Below are 19,829 nucleotides of genomic sequence, written 5' to 3'. Positions count from 1 at the left end.
TATGCCTGAGTTGGGGTTCTAGGTTCACATTCATATAGAAGTACTTGAAATCATGTAAGACATTAACAGCTGCATTTAACAAGATTGCATTTTTTTACAGAACTCCATGTCAGTGAACGGATTTGATGTTCCTGTCCATTTAATAGGTAATGCTGCATACCCTCTCAAGAACTCAACCTCAATATGCTGACCCCTCAACAACGGCATTATAACTATCGACTGAGTTCAGCACGGATGGTTGTGGAGAATGCCTTTGGTTGCCTTAAAGGTCGTTGGAGGTGCTTGCTAAAGCGCAATGATCTTGACACAGTTTTGATGTCGGATGTTGTTGCTGTGTGTTGTGTTTTGCACAATACTTGCGAGTTAAACAAAGAAGATTTCTTGCCTGACTGGAACATTACAGATGTTTTGCAAGAGCCAGAACAAGATATGCTTCAGGGGTGGGAGGGCCTAATTCACAAGCTATTCGTGCGGCTATAATGACTCTCCTGTAATCTTGGTACAATTTTTATATGGCGTGATGAAGCAGTGTTACCCTGAAGCTTTCCGTTATTTACTTTTTTACTGTTTATACGTGTGTGATATGATTGATGTACAGAATAAACATGATTGAGAACGTATATGTTTTGTTCTTCTTTAATGTCGGTAACTATACAGTATATGTCACAGAATTTGTGTATAATTGGCTGAAGCACCCCAATTGCCATAAACAATTGCAGCATATTATATTTTGTATTGTGAAAGTGTACTTGGACTGAACTTATACCAGACACTAAATAAAATGTATGTTTAAGATGCCTTATTTGAAATATACCTTACTCATGTATCAGTATCATAACTTTGTCTAAGATGCACAATAGTATTGTATTTTAGTACTGGATGTAAACTCTCCGGGCCACTTCAAATCAAATAGGTATTGAAAACACTTTATTGTATAAGTGTACTGTGGAGCTTACATTAGAGGAAAATAATTGTCTTGTTTACAGTGTGACCAGTAATGTTAGTCTTTCTGTAAGCGCCTGCTATCCTGAACAATGTTCTTGAACCCAGGTGAAAAACAAAAAAGCTTCCAAAGTATACTTAACGTGCTCTATTTTTGCGCACTTATTTTGTACTTATTTTGTAAAAGTTCTCTCCAGACGTGTGTGTGCTTCGTCAGACAGTGTGACGCGATCGACAGCCAAACACAAACACACAATGCCTCATATTTGACGCTTTTTGTGGGATTCTTATAAAAGACGACTGCAAACAGCGTATATTTCTGTACAGTACGTTTTTTTAAAACAGGATCACGCATGGGAAAGCATTTATTTTGTGTTGCTTTCACAAACAAACACGTGATGAAAAATGGCATCGTCTTACATTCCTGCCTAAAGGATCATTATGCAGCTCATTATGCAAACCTTTTGTTCCCTCAGCTGTCAATCACAGATTATTCCAGAGCTTCCAGCCTCCTTGCATATTTCCTTCCTAAACAAAAAGTGCCTTTGAAATTGTAAATCAAGTTATTGTTTTATGTTAATGAGTAAGCTGAATGATTTTCACATCATTTTGAAGAAAAAACTCTAGACTACTAGATCCTGTTTTGAAAAGTCTTGGAAAAACATGTTAAGAAAGAGTTTTGTGGACTTATATCAGTGTCTTAAAAATTGTGCTTTTTCAAAAACCGTGCATAAACATTTTTCTCTTAAAAATACAAACATGTATATACATGTTTATCATATAATATAGTAGCCCAGTCTGTGCTGAACACAGTGTTATAAGACTTTTGCCATTATTATGTTTTTAAGCAACTGAGAAAAGCACAAATGTCAGGGCAAATTTCTCCATGGCCCTAAAAACCTCTTAAACCCCACAGGGTTAACAGATGATCACAAAGCATTTCAGACTTTATACAAGTTCCAAAACGATCATTATTGGAAACCCAAACACAAAGGACACGCAGTTAAAGACATAATTATTCTTTGTAATACCGTGTTTATCCACTAGATGGCACTTACCCAATTTATAAAAAAATTTCCTTACAAACACGACCTTAGATGCCTTACTAGTGTATTTATAAATATTTTACAATTATATTAATAATTATATATATAGCTATGGTCTAAGATTTCAAAGATTGTTCATCATTAATAACCTTGTTTAGATGCTGGTTATCGTTCTACAGTAAAATCCTAACAATATGAAGAGAAAAAAGAATGAAAAAAATCCATTCACTCTATTGGGTGTACAGGGGAAGAGAAGTTGACCAATGTAAGCTGTCCAGCCGGACATCCAAGCCCCGCTGCACTTGAAACTCCACCTTGTGCTCCCGTCTCCACCCCATTGCACACCACCCCACCCCCGCCTGCGACATGACATTTCTGACAATGTATGGTAGCAAAGTAGCAACAGCTCACAAATGAAGAAAAAACAAACCGACAGCAGCAATCCTTTATGAAAGGAAAATATATTTACCAATATATTACTTGAAATATGTTGTAATATATTGCAATATATTATTTTACTTTCAATTTTCCAATATATTGGCAATACATGGAATAATATATTGATGGTACATATATTCTATACATGTGTAAAATATTTAAGTATATTGCAAAATATACAAATTATTGCCGCTTTCAATATATTGTACATTAAATATAATATATGTGTTTATATATTTTAAAATATATGCAATTGTCACGACTGAGAACCAGGTAAGACACGATGAAGCGGGGAGCGGATCCAAGTGCAGTTTATTCCAAATAAGAAAGTGTAAAAATGACAAAAAACATAATCCAGGGAAACACAAGGGACAAGCGACATCATTTAAAAAACCACAAAACAAGGACTGAACAGGCAGAGTATATATGCATGACAATAACCAATGACAAAGCAGGAACAATGAGTAACCAGGACAACACACAAGGGGAGAGGCATGAACACAATGAATAACCATGGTTACAAACAAGGGGGCGGAGACACTAATTAACACAGGGAGATACAACTAGGAACAATGGTATACATGCACACAAGTAAACACAGGTACACAGAGACATGAGTATAAATCAAAACACAAATGAACACAGGGACACAGGGGAACCACGTTACATAGCCCCCCCTCAAAGGGGCGGCTTCCAGACGCCCCCCAGAAAACCCCAAAGTCCAACAGTCTAGGTGGGCGGTGGCATGGAGGTGGACCCGGGGGAGGGATGGTGGGCCAGGGCCATGAAATCCCAGGGGCAAGGGCCAAGGCGGAGCCGCGGGCGGAGGCAGGGACCAAGGCGGAGCCGCGGGCGGAGGCAGGGACCAGGGCGGAGCCGCAGGCGGAGACAGGGACCAGGGCGGAGCCGCAGGTGGAGACAGGGACCAGGGCGGAGTCGCAGGCGGAGACTGGGACCAGGGCGGAGTCGCAGGCGGAGACTGGGACCAGGACGGAGCCGCGGGCGGAGACAGAGACCAAGGCAGAGCCGCAGGCGGAAACAGGGACCAAGGAGGAGCCGCAGGCGGAGACAGGGACCAAGGAGGAGCCGCAGGCGGAGACAGGGACCAAGGAGGAGCCGCAGGCGGAGACAGGGACCAAGGAGGAGCCGCGGGCAGAGCAGGCAGCCAGGGCGGAGACTGGGACCAGGGAGGAGCCGGCAGACCTGGCAACCAGGGCGGAGCCGGCAGAGCAGGAACCCAGGGCAGAGCCGGCAGAGCAGGAAGCCAGGGCAGAGCCGGCAGAGCAGGAACCCAGGGCAGGTCAGGAAGCCAGGGCGGAGCCGGCAGAGCAGGAAGCCAGGGCGAAGCCGGCAGAGCAGGAAGCCAGGGCGGAGCCGGCAGAGCAGGAGCCCAGGGAGGAGCCGGCAGAGCAGGAGCCCAGGGAGGAGCCGGAGGCCAGAGAGGGACTGGATACCAGGGTGGTGCTGGTGGTATCAGGAACCTGGGTAGAGGAGAACAGAGAGAGGCCCTCTGGACCTGGTTAGACAGGGCAGTAAGCTCCAAAATTGTCATCCCGGACCAGACAGTGAGGGCAAGGAGCTTGGGGACAGCCATCTTGGGAAAGACCGAGAGTTCAGTACTGGCCATAGTCTTAGTGACAATAACGAGTCTCTGGGGCATCGCGATGACCACACTAGCTGACCAATGTGGCTCAGATGACTCAGTGGGCTCAGATGACTCAGTGGGCTCAGATGACTCACTCGGCTCAGGAGATTCACTCGGCTCGGAGGACTCGGGAGATTCACTCGGCTCGGAGGACTCGGGAGATTCACTCGGCTCGGAGGACTCGGGAGATTCACTCGGCTCGGAGGACTCGGGAGATTCACTCGGCTCGGAGGACTCGGGAGATTCACTCGGCTCAAGAGGACTCGGGAGATTCACTCGGCTCAAGAGGACTCGGGAGATTCACTCGGCTCAAGAGGACTCGGGAGATTCACTCGGCTCAAGAGGACTCGGGAGATTCACTCGGCTCAAGAGGACTCGGGAGATTCACTCGGCTCAAGAGGACTCGGGAGATTCACTCGGCTCAAGAGGACTCGGGAGATTCACTCGGCTCAAGAGGACTCGGGAGATTCACTCGGCTCAAGAGGACTCGGGAGATTCACTCGGCTCAAGAGGACTCGGGAGATTCACTCGGCTCAAGAGGACTCGGGAGATTCACTCGGCTCAAGAGGACTCGGGAGATTCACTCGGCTCAAGAGGACTCGGGAGATTCACTCGGCTCAAGAGGACTCGGGAGATTCACTCGGCTCAAGAGGACTCGGGAGATTCACTCGGCTCAAGAGGACTCGGGAGATTCACTCGGCTCAGGGGACTCGGGGGAATCACTCAGTTCAGGGGACTCGGGGGAATCACTCAGTTCAGGGGACTCAGGGGACTCAGTTGACTCAGTAGTCTCAGTAGACTCAGATGGTTCAGGTTCGAATCTTCCAGCCCTTCGAGGGTGTTCGGGGGAATTGTGCTCATGAGTCTGGTTGACCTGCCGTCGTACTGGTGAGCCACAAACTGAGAAAACATAGCACATTGCCAGTGCTAACAGGGATGATTCACAAAGATTAAAAAGTTCTGGGAGCTCCGAGGCCTTCAGTGAATCAATGGGCACAAACAGTTTCAAGAGCTCTGTAGCTGTCTCATGTGATGTAACACACCTGCTGGCCGATGATTCACTCGGGGACGATTCACTCGGAGATTTACACAGGGAAGATTCACTCGGGAAAGATTAATTCGGCGAAGATTCACTCGAGAGAACGAGCGGACCAGGGATTCTGGTCGCTCGGACAGTGATCAGCGGGTAATCCAACACACTGGAGATCAAGCGGCCGACCCAGGCTTTTTCAGGATGAACCGGATAACCTGGTGACTTGTGCACCGGCTCAGACACGGCGGAAGTCATCTTGTGAGCGGGGTCGGACCAAACACAGGGAAATCTTGGGAACCATGAGGGAAAACACACAGGGGAGTGAGGAAGTGCTGCTGGATCCTTAATGTTGGTGGTTTGTTCTGTCACGACTGAGAACCAGGTAAGACACGATGAAGCGGGGAGCGGATCCAAGTGCAGTTTATTCCAAATAAGAAAGTGTAAAAATGACAAAAAACATAATCCAGGGAAACACAAGGGACAAGCGACATCATTTAACAAACCACAAAACAAGGACTGAACAGGCAGAGTATATATGCATGACAATAACCAATGACAAAGCAGGAACAATGAGTAACCAGGACAACACACAAGGGGAGAGGCATGAACACAATGAATAACCATGGTTACAAACAAGGGGGCGGAGACACTAATTAACACAGGGAGATACAACTAGGAACAAGGGTATACATGCACACAAGTAAACACAGGTACACAGAGACATGAGTATAAATCAAAACACAAATATACACAGGGGAACCACGTTACAGCAATATTATATTTATAAATATCCGCAATATTGTATTTCGATTTATATGCAAAAATGTATTAACAATATATGTATAGATATAATGTCACATGTATGTTTACTATATGGTAGAATATATTTCAAATATATGTAAAATTATATGGAAAATACATTAAATATATGTAGATGTGTGTTCGATATATTGTGGAATACATTTTAAATATGTAAAATTAGATGGGCAATATGTGAAATATATGTACATATATGGGAACATGTATTAACAATATATGTACAGATATAGTGACACATGTATGTTTACTATATGGTAGAATATATTTCAAATATATGTAAAATTATATGGAAAATACATGAAATATATGTAGATATGTGTTCGATATATTGTGGAATAAATTTTAAATATATGTAAAATTAGATTGGGAAATATGTGAAACATATGTGCATATATGGGAACATGCACATACAATGTATGAACATATATGGGGATATATACAGTATATGTACATGAAATATATAAATACTTAAATATGTAAATAAATATACAAACATTTACACAACATATTAACACAGACTGATGGGTAATCTATCAAAAGCTACCTTTATTTTCTTTTAATCAGGCACAGATACTAAACCCAATTTGAGGTACAGAGCTACATAGGCCCATTAAAACCACAAGAAGTTTTGCATATGGTCAGTCAAAGGAAATGTGATTGGCTTTACATTACATTACATAAATGTGTTGCATTGCATTTACATAAATTACATTTAAAAGAGTGTCATTAAACAAAAAATATACAAAATAAAAATTAAAGCAACTCAAATTATCAATGTCCATTTCAAACTTTCACCAGTGCCGTTATTCAATATAAAGACAATATCTAAAAACAAAATGCACAGACAATAATGAATAAATAAATAATAAACAAACTTTCAAGAAGTTTTGGGACCCGTGGAAAAGCAAATAAAAAATTGTCAAAAGAACAGTCTGTTATCCTGGTTAGGAGTTTATCTTGGTTCTTCACTGATTTAAACGACTTATATAACCATGCTTTTGCTCTTTACCTGGTGTCTTAGCTCGCAGATTCTACTATTTGAATTTCCTGACATCAGCTTCCATGGCCGTAGGAAAATGTTGTAAGACAGCATCTGTGGAGCAGAACAACAAGGATTACTCTCTTCCTCCTCCTGCTGCCCCTCTTGTTCACAAAAATCTTTCCTAGCAGAGATGCAATAAAAACTTTAAAGCACCAGCTTGAATTTTCCTTGGCTAACCTGCTGACATCAGCCTTCTTCTTCTTGAGTTTTACTGGCAGTTGGCAAACAAGTTTTAAGTGCATTACCGCCACCTACTGATTAGGAGTGTGGGTCAGGATCATAGGTCAGGACCTATCTATCAGCCTCCTTGTTGCTGGTGTCTGTTACACTCTTCGCGCCTGAAATCAGCTTCCTGCTCGAGCATTGCGAGCTACATGCTCTGACGCCTATAAATATGATCTTGTTAGCTATATATTTTGTATCAATATGCATGTATGGTCTATGCATATATTGCAATATATCAAAGCATATAAAGACAAACTATTACATGTAAAACAATTATGTTCTCGATTGCAATATATCTTGTATAATATATACATGTATGGTTTATGCATATATTTCAATATATTGGAAAATATAAATATTAAATCCCATATATGGAAATATGTTGCCTAATATATTGGCCAGAGACATTTATCGGGACACAAAGTCTCTTCAGTAAAAACTGTGATGAGGAGGAAGAAATGGTAGTGCAGGAGAGCTCATCTATCTCTCCTACAGTGAGCAGCACATTAGATGGATCTCTACAGGATCCTGATGATGATGATGATGATGAACATTCGACAGAAGATGCATCACTCAAGTGTCCGGTCAGAGCCGAGGTGAGGATTGAACCCCAGAGGTTTCAGGAGGCTGCCAGTGTGCTGGCGCGTCACTTTGGAGAAGAAGGAAGTTTGTTAAAAGAGCATCACAGACCTTCATCTTTCAGACACAGGAGGGCGCTATACACCTTTACTGAGGAGATCAAACTATAAACATGACAACAGTCCTAAATAAACATTCAATCATTTGAATATGTTTTGAAGTTTAAGACCTGGGGAAATATTTTTTATCATTATATGACAGATTAAAGGAAACAGAATGAAGTCTGAGAGAACAGAGAGACGTGAACATCATCATTCATTTATTCATTATTTTATTAAAGATAAACACTGCATGTAAAGTATGTTTAAGTCTTTATCAAACAGCATTACCCTACTTTCTATTTCAAACACTGCATTGCTTTGAGTTCCAATTTATTTCATGACATGTAAATGTTTAACTCACAATTTATGTTTAAAGGGGTTGTAAAAAGTTGGTGAACAATATTTTTCATTTGATTATTGTTAAAATAGACTCGAACTCTGAAAACAAAATAAGTTACAGTTTTTGGCGGCTTATATTCTTATCAGCTAAAATGAGTTGAGTTCAGGTTATTTCTGTTGAGTTTGACACACTCACATTCTTACATTCTGATATCAGTCTATGCTGTGCAAAGGTTATAGGAATGAAATGCAAACATTCAGATGGATTCATTTATCTTCTCAGGATGTTGTTTCTGTGTTTATGTTAAGATGAATTCTGTTCTCTAAGCACCATAGGATTTGAAGCATTAAAAGTCAATGCATCATCATTTCTTTGTGGTTTCAAACTGATGATGATGACATACGTAAAAATACTAAATGACTTGAGATTAAAGTAAAATCTCAGCTATTTTCTCATTATACAGCAGTGTGGATTGTGGACTGAGCTGTTACTAATCTGTCAAATACATAATCCACAATAAAATAAAATAAAATCCTGTAAAAAGATCTAAATATTATTTTTTAATAAATTTATTTTTTACAATTTTTCAGAAAATCTTTAGTTGATTTTTATTTAATCTATGTAATGCTTTATTTCTGATATAAAGGTTTTTGTCATGTTTGTTCTTCAGTTTATGGTTTCAGGGTTTATGTGTTGGATTAAAGTAAAAAAACCTGAGGCAAGCAACTGATGTTAACAAAACTTTATTAATGCTGAGTTTTCATTATACACAGCTCATTAACAGTAAAGTGATAAATCATGTTAAAATAAAGAAATCACATAACAAAAAGCAATAAATGATTATACAGGTGATTTATTTATTCTTTCATTTAAAGCAACACTATATAGTTTTTTTACCTTTAAATAATGTCTCTAAAATTATTTCAGTGATAAAACAACTTTTAACTGGACAAACTGTACTGTTGCTACAACCTGAGCAGCCTCCTAGCTGCTACAAGCACACTCTGAAAGTGGAGGTGGAGGGTAGGAAACACAGCCCCGCCCCTCTCCCTGCCTGCAGAAGAGTGTCTGATACCAGGCACTGTTGCGCTTTTCAACCACATGGAGGAGCTGTAAGTCATTTTTACATGGAAACTACATAGTGTTGCTTTAAAGTAGAAAACTTAAGTAATTTAAACTTGAAAATATTCATTTTGAAATCAAACCTCAGAAACCCTGCAATAAAGTGATTAATCATCTTAAAATAAGGAAATCACATAAAAAAGCAATAAATGATTATACAGGTGATTTATTTATTCTTTCATTTAAAGTAGAAAACTTTAGTCATTTTAACTTGAAAATATTCATTTTAAAATCAAACCTTAGAAACCCTGCAATAAAGTGATTAATCATCTTAAAATAAAGAAATCACATAAAAAAGCAATAAATGATTATACAGGTGATTTATTTATTCTTTCATTTAAAGTAGAAAACTTTAGTAATTTTAACTTGAAAATATTCATTTTAAAATCAAACCTTAGAAACCCTGCAATAAAGTGATTAATCATCTTAAAATAAAGAAATCACATGACAAAAAGCAATAAATGATTATACAGGTGATTTATTTATTCTTTCATTTAAAGTGGAAAACTTAAGTCATTTAAACTTGAAAATATTAATTTTGAAATCAAACCTTAGAAACCCTGCAATTAAATGTAGAAAGATTGATTAATCAAATTAAGAAATTTATTAGATATCAGATTCTTTGGTGCTTACTCTTATTTCAGTGTAAGTGACTCCTTTGTGTTGTCCTCTGGTTTCATATGTTAACACAGCACCATCATTAGTCGTGACCTTCATTGTCCCGGTGTAAGGAACATCAAAACTACACCTGCCTATGGTGACAAGGACATACACTTTTTTCCGTGGGGGAACAGCTATTTTAAAGGATTTAGTTTGGGTTCTTTCATCCGTCTCTTCTTTACTGTAAGTGTTTTCTGTTCCTACTGTAAAACTGAATCCGGTGGTAACTTCTGCAGTCTTAGCAATCCCAGCCTTCACCTCCATAGAGAATGTTGCAGAAACGCTTGTTGTATTAGACCATGAGCATGTTTTGGTTATTTTCTTCGAGCTTTCAATGGTTTGCTCTTGACTGGTGGAGGTTTCATTCTCAAAGGTACTAGATGTAATTTCTTCCACTACTACCTGCGGTGTCATCTCAGAAAGAGTGGGATACTTGACATTGGTAAGAAGTATTGATTGTACTTTATTGAGAAACACAAAACCCATGTTGTCGATGTCTGATCCACAGTTTCCCTGAATGCCCAGACAAAATCCAGAGCCGACATTCATAGGATATTCTGTCTTCAAACCCCAGCTTGTCATTTTTGCAAAGAATTCTCCTCCACGGTTGGTTTTGAATTTGATGGCTCCAAGACGCGTTCCCATTCCGTTTCCCCACAGAGACAATGATGTGATGAGCTCACCGGGCTGAAACGTATACTCATGATGCGATCCGTCCGGATTACCAAAGGTTTTGTCGCTTCCGTCTGTAAGCCAGGCCCTGACCGCCTTCACCCTTGAGTCTACAACCCAAACCCAGATCTTCTCTAAACTGGCACCATTACTCTCACCAGTGAAGGAAAACGGATTACCTCCATTACCACCGATTAAACCCACAGTTGTTGCCATTTTCGAAACGAGATCTGAAAATTGAATCACAAATCAACACCAGAAATGACTTAACAATCCATCAGTGACTAAACATTAGAAATTTTATTTTAAAATAAAATTGCTTTACGATTTCACAAAATAACCACTTTTGGTTTTATAAAAAACTTCAACTTCAAAAACACTTTTCTGTTGTTGTTTTTTTTGTTGTTGAAAAATGTTTTTTAAATTATAAAAAAAGAGATTGTCCTTTGATGGCATTGCTGTGAACCTTTATTTATTAAGATTGTATGGATAAAAAACTAAGTTGTTGGCTCTGTTGGCTCTTCCCAAAGTTAAAAAAAAAGAAAAAAAAGAAAGCCCAAAAAGTGACCAAAAATCTATTTGCTGAGATATATTTTTCAAAACACCTTGTTTTGATTGCTTTATTTTAATTGGTTGAGAAATGTTTCACAGGTGTTGATTAATTTCAGTAATCCACACCTGACCTGTCAAATGTCTTAAAATAACCACCAGAGCAATGTCTGTTGTAATTGTATTATAAGAGGAATGATTGACTCCGGTCCTTTGAATTATTGATAATAATGCACAACCGCAGTGTAACTCCGCTTGTGTAGTGCCACATTATTACTTTGGGTGTTAGGGTTAGGCCCTTTTTGTCAAGGCATTTTTTTGTAATTAAATGCTCTTTTGTGAAGGCCTGCTCTGATCTAACTTTTAATAAAATGAATCAAAAATAATTTAGCCGTGAATAGAATTAGTCATTTGATGACCTTTTGACCTACAAATATAAACAATGATGCATACATGTTCACTCACTTCTTCTTGTTTGGGGGATTCACAGGCTTGGAGGGGTCTGGTCTTTGTTATTTGACTAAAAACTATTCATATTTTGAATTACTATTATAGCAGTTTTTATTATAAACATAGAGTGCTTTAATTTTAACATCACTGGTACATACTGTTCCCTTTCGAGGGAACTTCAACGCTGCGTCAGAGCTGACGCTATGGGGAACGCCTACATGGTATATGTATGTATATCAAATTCGACCAATGGTTGGGCATGACGTCATAGACGGAAGCCAGAGAGCATAAATACGGCAGAAAGGAATGCCCACTTTATCTTTTTTGCCTCAGCGGCTATCTATGTGTGTGTGTGTGTATCAAGAGTGTTTGAATAGCTTTAACTGTGTGACTGAATAGTTTAACTGTGTGGCTGATAATGAAGGAAACCAAGAAATCAGAAAGTTTAGGAGCTGAGCACGCTCATGCCGCAGTGTGACGTGTGTAGTTACTTACCCTCAGTGAGAGGGACGCGATCTTGTATAATCTTCCCCCGAGGGGGTTGATATATTCAAATCCATCCTTTAACCATGGGGTATCCTGAGGGGCAATCGTTTCTCATGATCAAGGTCACACGCAGATGCTTTGTGCCTTAGTATTATGGAAGAAACCATGGTTCCTTTCCCATGAAGGTGAAGCAGTTATCAACAGGAGTCCACAGAAACGTGTAAGTGTATTTGATTTTAGACTTGTGAAGTTTTAGCGCAGTGTCGTTGCTAAGAAACGCTCTCTTGTTTACCTTTGTCTCACGTGCTGCAATCCGCGTTTGTTCTCGCGTGTCCTCGCGTGCTTTAGTGTATTACAGTAAATACAGTAGTAGTTTCGGCCATTAACGTGTTGTTGATTGTTTTCGGGCGTGGCCAACGCCAGGAGAGTATTTAAACAGCAGTAAACAGTTCAGTCTTCAGGTGAAGCAGTTATCAACAGGAGTCCACAGAAACGTGTAAGTGTATTTGATTTTAGACTTGTGAAGTTTTAGCGCAGTGTCGTTGCTAAGAAACGCTCTCTTGTTTACCTTTGTCTCACGTGCTGCAATCCGCGTTTGTTCTCGCGTGTCCTCGCGTGCTTTAGTGTATTACAGTAAATACAGTAGTAGTTTCGGCCATTAACGTGTTGTTGATTGTTTTCGGGCGTGGCCAACGCCAGGAGAGTATTTAAACAGCAGTAAACAGTTCAGTCTTCAGGTGAAGCAGTTATCAACAGGAGTCCACAGAAACGTGTAAGTGTATTTGATTTTAGACTTGTGAAGTTTTAGCGCAGTGTCGTTGCTAAGAAACGCTCTCTTGTTTACCTTTGTCTCACGTGCTGCAATCCGCGTTTGTTCTCGCGTGTCCTCGCGTGCTTTAGTGTATTACAGTAAATACAGTAGTAGTTTCGGCCATTAACGTGTTGTTGATTGTTTTCGGGCGTGGCCAACGCCAGGAGAGTATTTAAACAGCAGTAAACAGTTCAGTCTTCAGGTGAAGCAGTTATCAACAGGAGTCCACAGAAACGTGTAAGTGTATTTGATTTTAGACTTGTGAAGTTTTAGCGCAGTGTCGTTGCTAAGAAACGCTCTCTTGTTTACCTTTGTCTCACGTGCTGCAATCCGCGTTTGTTCTCGCGTGTCCTCGCGTGCTTTAGTGTATTACAGTAAATACAGTAGTAGTTTCGGCCATTAACGTGTTGTTGATTGTTTTCGGGCGTGGCCTGCTGAGTTTCAGCCCACATTTGAAGAACTTATCAAAACAGTCAGTCCACCTCGGCAGCGGTCGCGTGCAGCCCTCGTTGTCTGAAGACCGAAGAGTGTAAAGACCATCGACTCTACCTGCGCGACTCCACCGAGCAGGGACACCGACTGGGCACTTGAGTATTGCACTTTTTGTACTAACTTTTTATATTTTTCTATTTATCTATATAGCACTCTTTTTCCTCTCTTTTACATTTCCTATTCTTATAATTTCACTATGTGCTTTCAAATCTCTACTGTCATTACAACTCGTAAATCTGTTGTATCACGTCGCCGTGGGAGAAATATTAATAACCTCCGCACTCTCCCACCTTCCACTATTGCCTCACTCTCTCTTCCCATTGGCTTATGGAACTGCCAATCTGCTGTCAACAAAGCAGATTTCATTACTGCCATTGCCTCACATTCTGGCCTTTCTGTTTTAGCACTTACTGAGACATGGATTAAACCAGAGGACACGGCCACTCCGGCTGCCCTCTCCAACAACTACACTTTCTCACACAGTCCTCGCACAACAGGAAGGGGTGGAGGAACTGGTCTGCTCATCCCAAAGGACTGGAAATTCCAACAGCAAACCCCCTCATGTGACAGCAACTCTTTCGAATCGCATATTGTTACTATCATCCACCCTACTAAAATGCATTTTTTAGTTATCTATCGCCCCCCAGGTCAACTTGGACACTTCTTGGAGGAGTTAGATGTACTTCTGTCTTCATTCCCTGAGGATGGTACTCCTTTAGTAGTACTTGGTGACTTCAATATCCACCTGGAGAAACCACAGGCAGCTGACTTCAACACCCTGACTGCGTCGTTTGACCTCAAGCGAGTCCCTACTTTACCAACACACAGGTCTGGTAATCTTTTAGATCTTATCTACACACGCTGTTGTTCCACCTACCACACCCAGGTCACCCCACTTCACACATCTGATCACTTCCTAATTACTCTCGACCTCGACCTGACTCCCCCTGTCGCTACATACGATCCCCCATTGGTCACGTTCAGGCGCAACCTGCGCACGCTCTCTCCCTCCCGCTTATCCTCTGCGATTGTTTCCACGCTGCCCGCTCCCAGCCAACTCTCTCTGTTAGATACTGACAATGCCACAGACACACTTTGTTCCACTCTTACATCCTGCTTAGACACATTATGCCCTCTGACATCTGGACCGGCCCGGGTCACACCTTCTGCTCCTTGGCTAACTGAGGTTCTCCGTGAGCATCGCTCCACACTCAGGGCTACAGAGAGGAAGTGGCGCAGATCGAATGATCCTTCTGATCTCTGCCTCTATCAGTCTCTTCTTGCCTCCTTCTCCAAGGATGTCTCCTCTGCAAAGACCCTATACTACCATTCAAAGATTAACAACTCACCTGACTCTCACACTCTCTTCAAGACCTTCTCTACCCTTCTTTGTCCCCCTGCCCCTCCACCTTCATCCGACCTAACGGCTGATGATTTTGCTTCCTTCTTTGTGAAGAAAACGAAAACTATTAGCAGTCAGTTCTCCGAGCCGCCGCTTCTTGCGCATTCTCAAATCCCTGAGACATGCTCCCTTCCCTCCTTCTCTCTCCTATCCGAAGCAGATGTTTCCAAGGTCTTGGCTTCTAATCATCCGACTACCTGCCCGCTAGATCCCATACCCACCCATCTCCTCCAGGCCATCTCTCCGTCTGTTATCCCTGCTCTCACTCACATTATCAATTCATCCCTTTCCACTGGCACCTTCCCTGTAGCATTTAAAGAGGCCCGGATAACCCCGTTGCTGAAGAAACCCACTCTCAATCCTGCTATGCTAGAGAACTACAGACCCGTTTCTCTTCTTCCCTTCATTTCCAAGACTCTTGAACGCATTGTGTTCAACCAGCTCTCCACTTTCTTCACACAAAATAACCTCCTGGATAGCAATCAGTCTGGATTCAAAAGTGGTCACTCCACTGAGACTGCGCTGCTATCAGTCATTGAGGCCCTAAGGCAGGCAAGGGCAGCCTCCAAATCATCTGTGCTGATCTTACTGGATCTATCTGCAGCTTTTGACACCGTCAATCACCGCATCCTCCTGTCGACTCTCATGTCTATGGGTGTCACTGACACAGCGCTTTTATGGTTCAAGTCGTACCTCTCAGATAGGTCATTTCGGGTATCCTGGAGAGGTGACGTCTCCGAACCCCAACGTCTAGATACCGGGGTCCCTCAAGGCTCTGTGCTTGGACCGCTGCTCTTTTCGATATACATGACATCCCTGGGCTCTGTCATTCGGAAACATGGCTTTTCCTACCACTGCTATGCAGACGACACTCAACTCCACTTGTCGTTCCACCCTGATGATCCTACGGTTTCTGCCCGCATCTCGGCATGCCTGAGGGACATCTCACTCTGGATGAAGGATCACCATCTCCAGCTTAACCTTGCGAAGACAGAACTGCTTGTCATATCATCCGAACCAAAGATTCAGCACAACTTTTCCATTCAGCTAGGTTCCTCGACCATCACGCCTTCCAAGACGGCCAAAAACCTGGGAGTGGTCATTGATGATCGGCTTAGCTTCACGGAGCATGTTGCCAGCACCGCTCGCTCTTGTAGATTCATCCTCTACAATATTAGGAAAATTAGACCTTTCCTAGATGAGCATGCTACGCAGGTCCTGGTCCAAGCTCTTGTCCTGTCCAGGCTGGACTACTGCAATGCGCTACTGGCAGGACTTCCAGCCTGCACGACCAAACCCTTACAGATGATTCAGAACGCAGCGGCAAGAGTGGTCTTCAATGAGCCAAAGAGGGCGCACGTCACTCCTCTCTTTGTCAAGTTACACTGGCTTCCTATAGCAGCCCGCATCAAATTTAAGGCTCTGCTCCTGGCCTTTAAAACCACCACTGGGTCAGCACCCCCTTACCTTCGCTTGCTTATAGAGCCTTATGTACCCTCTCGATCACTGCGCTCTGCCACCGAGCGACGACTTGTGGTACCATCTCAAAAAGGGAAGAAAACACTAACGCGTACCTTCTCAGGAACTGTCCCACAACTGTGGAATGATCTGCCGGTCGTGACACGATCAGCTGACACTGTAGCTGTCTTTAAGACTCGGCTAAAAACCCATCTCTTCCACCATTACCTAACTTCCTAATTACAGATTTACTATCTTTATTTAGTTACCCTTCTCTTTATCTCTTTCTCTATCTACCTTCCTCTTTATCTAAAAAAAAAAAAAAAAAAAAAAAAAAAAAACCACTAACATACCCTTGGCTATGTATATTGTGTTGGACTTGATGAGACTATTTCCAGTGCACTTATGTATTGCTGTTCTTATGTTGCCATAATTGCTTCTATTGTCTACCTCACTTGTAAGTCGCTTTGGACAAAAGCGTCTGCTAAATGACTAAATGTAAATGTAAATGTAAATGAAGGCCAATATTGGGGGCTCATGGTCGTCACATCATGCTTACGATGGATGCATCCCTCTAAGGCCTAAAAGTGGCTATGGAAGGCCATAAGGTAAAAATCTAGTTCTAAGTCCACATGGAGCAGACGTTCTGCTGAGGCAGGCGTTGAGCTCAGGGAATGAAGACTCCACCCACACATGGGGGAGCAAATCTGGCTCAGGTTTTGGCCAAGCGAAAGCTGACCTGTTTGCAATTCACGAGAATTCACATTGTACTCTTTGGTTTTCTCTCTCACACCCAGTCCCACTGAGAGCCTTTGGTGTGATTTTCCCCAGTAGCTCTGCTACCGGGAGTTCTGCAGAAGGTCCGGCAGCACAGGCAGAGCTGTTGCTCGTAGCCTCATGTTGGCTGACTGTAAAATGGTTTTCAGACCTGGTCTCCCTCCCAGACGGCTCCCCATTTCAGGGGCCGATCTGTAGGGATCGATAATCTCAGGCGAGGGGCATTGTGTTTTACCCCTGCCTAGAGTTTTTGGGTCTGGCCTCTGAGGAGAACAGACTCATAGAAACGGGTCTTTCAACTGAGGTTGTGCAGACTATTTTACTTCCAGAGCTCCCTCCACCAGGAAATGATAAGCATTTAAAGAAAGACTTTTTATTACATGGTGCCACGAGTACTTATATGAGCCAGTTAACTGCCCCATGGTACAGTTCTGGAGGTTTTATGGGAGCAGTTTGCAGCAGGGCTATCTCCTTTGACCATTAAGGCTTATGTGGCAGTTATATCTGTCTTTCATACCTTAGTGGTCGGCCCCTCATTAAGTAGAGACCATCTTTTCATGCGTTTCCTGTGTGGCACTAGGAGGCTAAGGCCTGCGAGTCATTCTAGGATCCCTGCGTGGGATCTGTCTGTGGTCCTGGAGAACTTATCAGGGGCACCATTTGAGCCATTGGATATCATCTCAGAAAGTTTCTTACTCTGTAAAACTATACTTCTCCTAGCTATTACCTCCCTGAAGAGGGTAGGAGATTTAATGTCTCTCTCAGTTTCACTCACCTGCCTTCAAGTTCACTCCAGGCATGGTGAAGGGTTTCTACACCCTAGGCCAGTTTACGTGCATAAGGTTCGGAATAATATTTCACACCCGTAATATTGCAGGCTTGCACTGTGGGCAGCGGCCTTGATCCAGGATATCTGTGATGCGGCAGGCAGGTCCTCACTGCTCACTTTTCTACACTTTTGAATTGGATCTTAACTTTATTCCTGGGGATCGTGTGCTTTGGTCTTAGTTGTACTGTCTACACACAGACAGGCACTTGTAGTCTGGCGGATTGGGTATAATGTTCCCCATAGCGTCAGCTCTGACGCAGCGTTGAAGTTCCCTCGAAAGGGAATGTCTCAGGTTACGTATGTAACCCTTGTTCCCTGAGAAGGGAACGAGACGCTGCGTCTTCCTGGCCATACTTCTGGCGTGCCTGTATACCCGCTTCGGCTTATGCAAGATAAAGTGGTCGTTCCTTTCTGCCGTATTTATGCTCTCTGGCTTCCATCTATGACGTCACGCCTGGTCGACACGATTGGTCGAATTTTATACCCAGGTGAAAAAGTTCTTGGTCATTAAATATGTTTATTATATATATGTGTGTGTGTGTGTGTGTGTGTGTGTGTGTGTGTGTGTGTGTGTGTGTGTATTTAGCCCTAATCCAATGAAATAGTACATTCACATGTGACATTGGAAGAAAAGCTTTAACTTTACTTTAAATGTATTAAAATATATATATATATATTTCTGAATATATCAAATTCACAAATATATTTAATTGATCTTCACTGTTTTTTAATATTTTTAGCATAAATGTAAAATATATTGTCCAAAACAAATAGATTTTTAATATATGGGTTAAGTGCACTTACTTGAATTATTGTAGTCTGATAGTAAACTTGAAGAGCAGATGATCTGATGATTTCTGTTTATCCTGACAGCTGTTTATATAGAAAGCTCATGAGTCATTTTAAACATTGTGTAACGTTAAAGGAAACTCCCACAACATCTTCAGTGCCAGAGGATCAGAAATTCTGTCGAAATCACTTACCCTGTGGCAAGAAAGTATGTGAACGTTTTGGAATTTCATGATTTTAAGTCAAGTGTATTGCAAACATAATGTGTCTAAAAATAATGACACAAAAATTCTTATCTTTTATGTCTTTATTGAATACACTCATTCAACATTCAAAATGGCAGTGGAAAAATTAAGTGAACCCTTAGAATTAAAGGGATAGTTCACCCAAAATTCTGTCATCATTTACTCACCCTGATGTTGTTACAAACCTGAATAAATGTCTTTGTTGGTCTGATGAACACAAATGAAGATATTTTGAGAAATGTTTGTAATCAAAATGTTTGTGGACCCCATTCACTTCCATAGTAGGAAAAAATAATACTATGGAAGTAAATTATGACAGAATTTTCATTTTTGGGTGAACTATGCCTATAATAATTGTTTGTGTGTCTGTGGCAGCCTGACAAATTTAGGTGTTTCAACATGAAACAGAAAGTTGTTCTAGTTCAGGTTTAAATAACCAACCCGCCCCAAACATCACATAAGTGTCCTGGCCTGAAAACATAAACATTGTCATTGAGCAAGACACCTAACCCCAACTGCTCCCGATGAGCTGGATGGTGCCTTGCATGGCAGACACCACCATCAGTGTATGAGTGAGTGGATGGGTGAAAATTAGACAAAAATTTTAAACGCTTTGGATGGCCATAGGTCCGTGAAAAGCGCTATATAAACGCAGTCCATTTACCATTTAAAGGTAGGGTAACACATTTTGAAAAATGCTAACGGTAGCCGCCTAGCAATGAAATCCCGATCCCACCCTCAAGTCAAATTGCCATCCAAAGTCACGCCTCTTTCCAAACACATGAACACGCACAGATCAGACGGTCACGTCTCATGTCTCATTCAGCAGTGAGAAAACTTTGCAGTACAAAGTGAATAACACTTCCAAAATAACCAA

At 41.7% G+C, this 19,829-nt stretch overlaps 1 protein-coding gene and 1 long non-coding RNA gene across 2 annotated transcripts; one reads left to right on the top strand and one right to left on the bottom strand.

The window, feature by feature from the left end:
* Positions 1-8,937: 8,937 nt before the first annotated feature.
* On the bottom strand, positions 8,938-18,872 carry LOC135769088 (aerolysin-like protein). Its single transcript, XM_065278442.1, has 2 exons — positions 18,723-18,872; positions 8,938-10,894 (listed from the first exon to the last, which is right to left on the bottom strand). The coding sequence occupies exon 2, from the start codon at positions 10,878-10,880 to the stop codon at positions 9,939-9,941; it is 942 nt and encodes a 313-aa protein (XP_065134514.1). The 5' UTR covers positions 10,881-10,894; positions 18,723-18,872; the 3' UTR covers positions 8,938-9,938.
* Positions 10,901-18,511, top strand: LOC135769089 (uncharacterized). The gene is made up of 2 exons (XR_010542367.1): positions 10,901-12,334; positions 16,833-18,511. It is a non-coding gene; the product is annotated as an uncharacterized lncRNA (long non-coding RNA).
* Positions 18,873-19,829: the final 957 nt, after the last annotated feature.

This window comes from Paramisgurnus dabryanus, chromosome 3 (assembly GCF_030506205.2).
Source record: "Paramisgurnus dabryanus chromosome 3, PD_genome_1.1, whole genome shotgun sequence".
Classification (NCBI taxonomy): domain Eukaryota; kingdom Metazoa; phylum Chordata; class Actinopteri; order Cypriniformes; family Cobitidae; genus Paramisgurnus; species Paramisgurnus dabryanus.
This window is presented reverse-complemented; position numbering and strand designations above follow the sequence as displayed.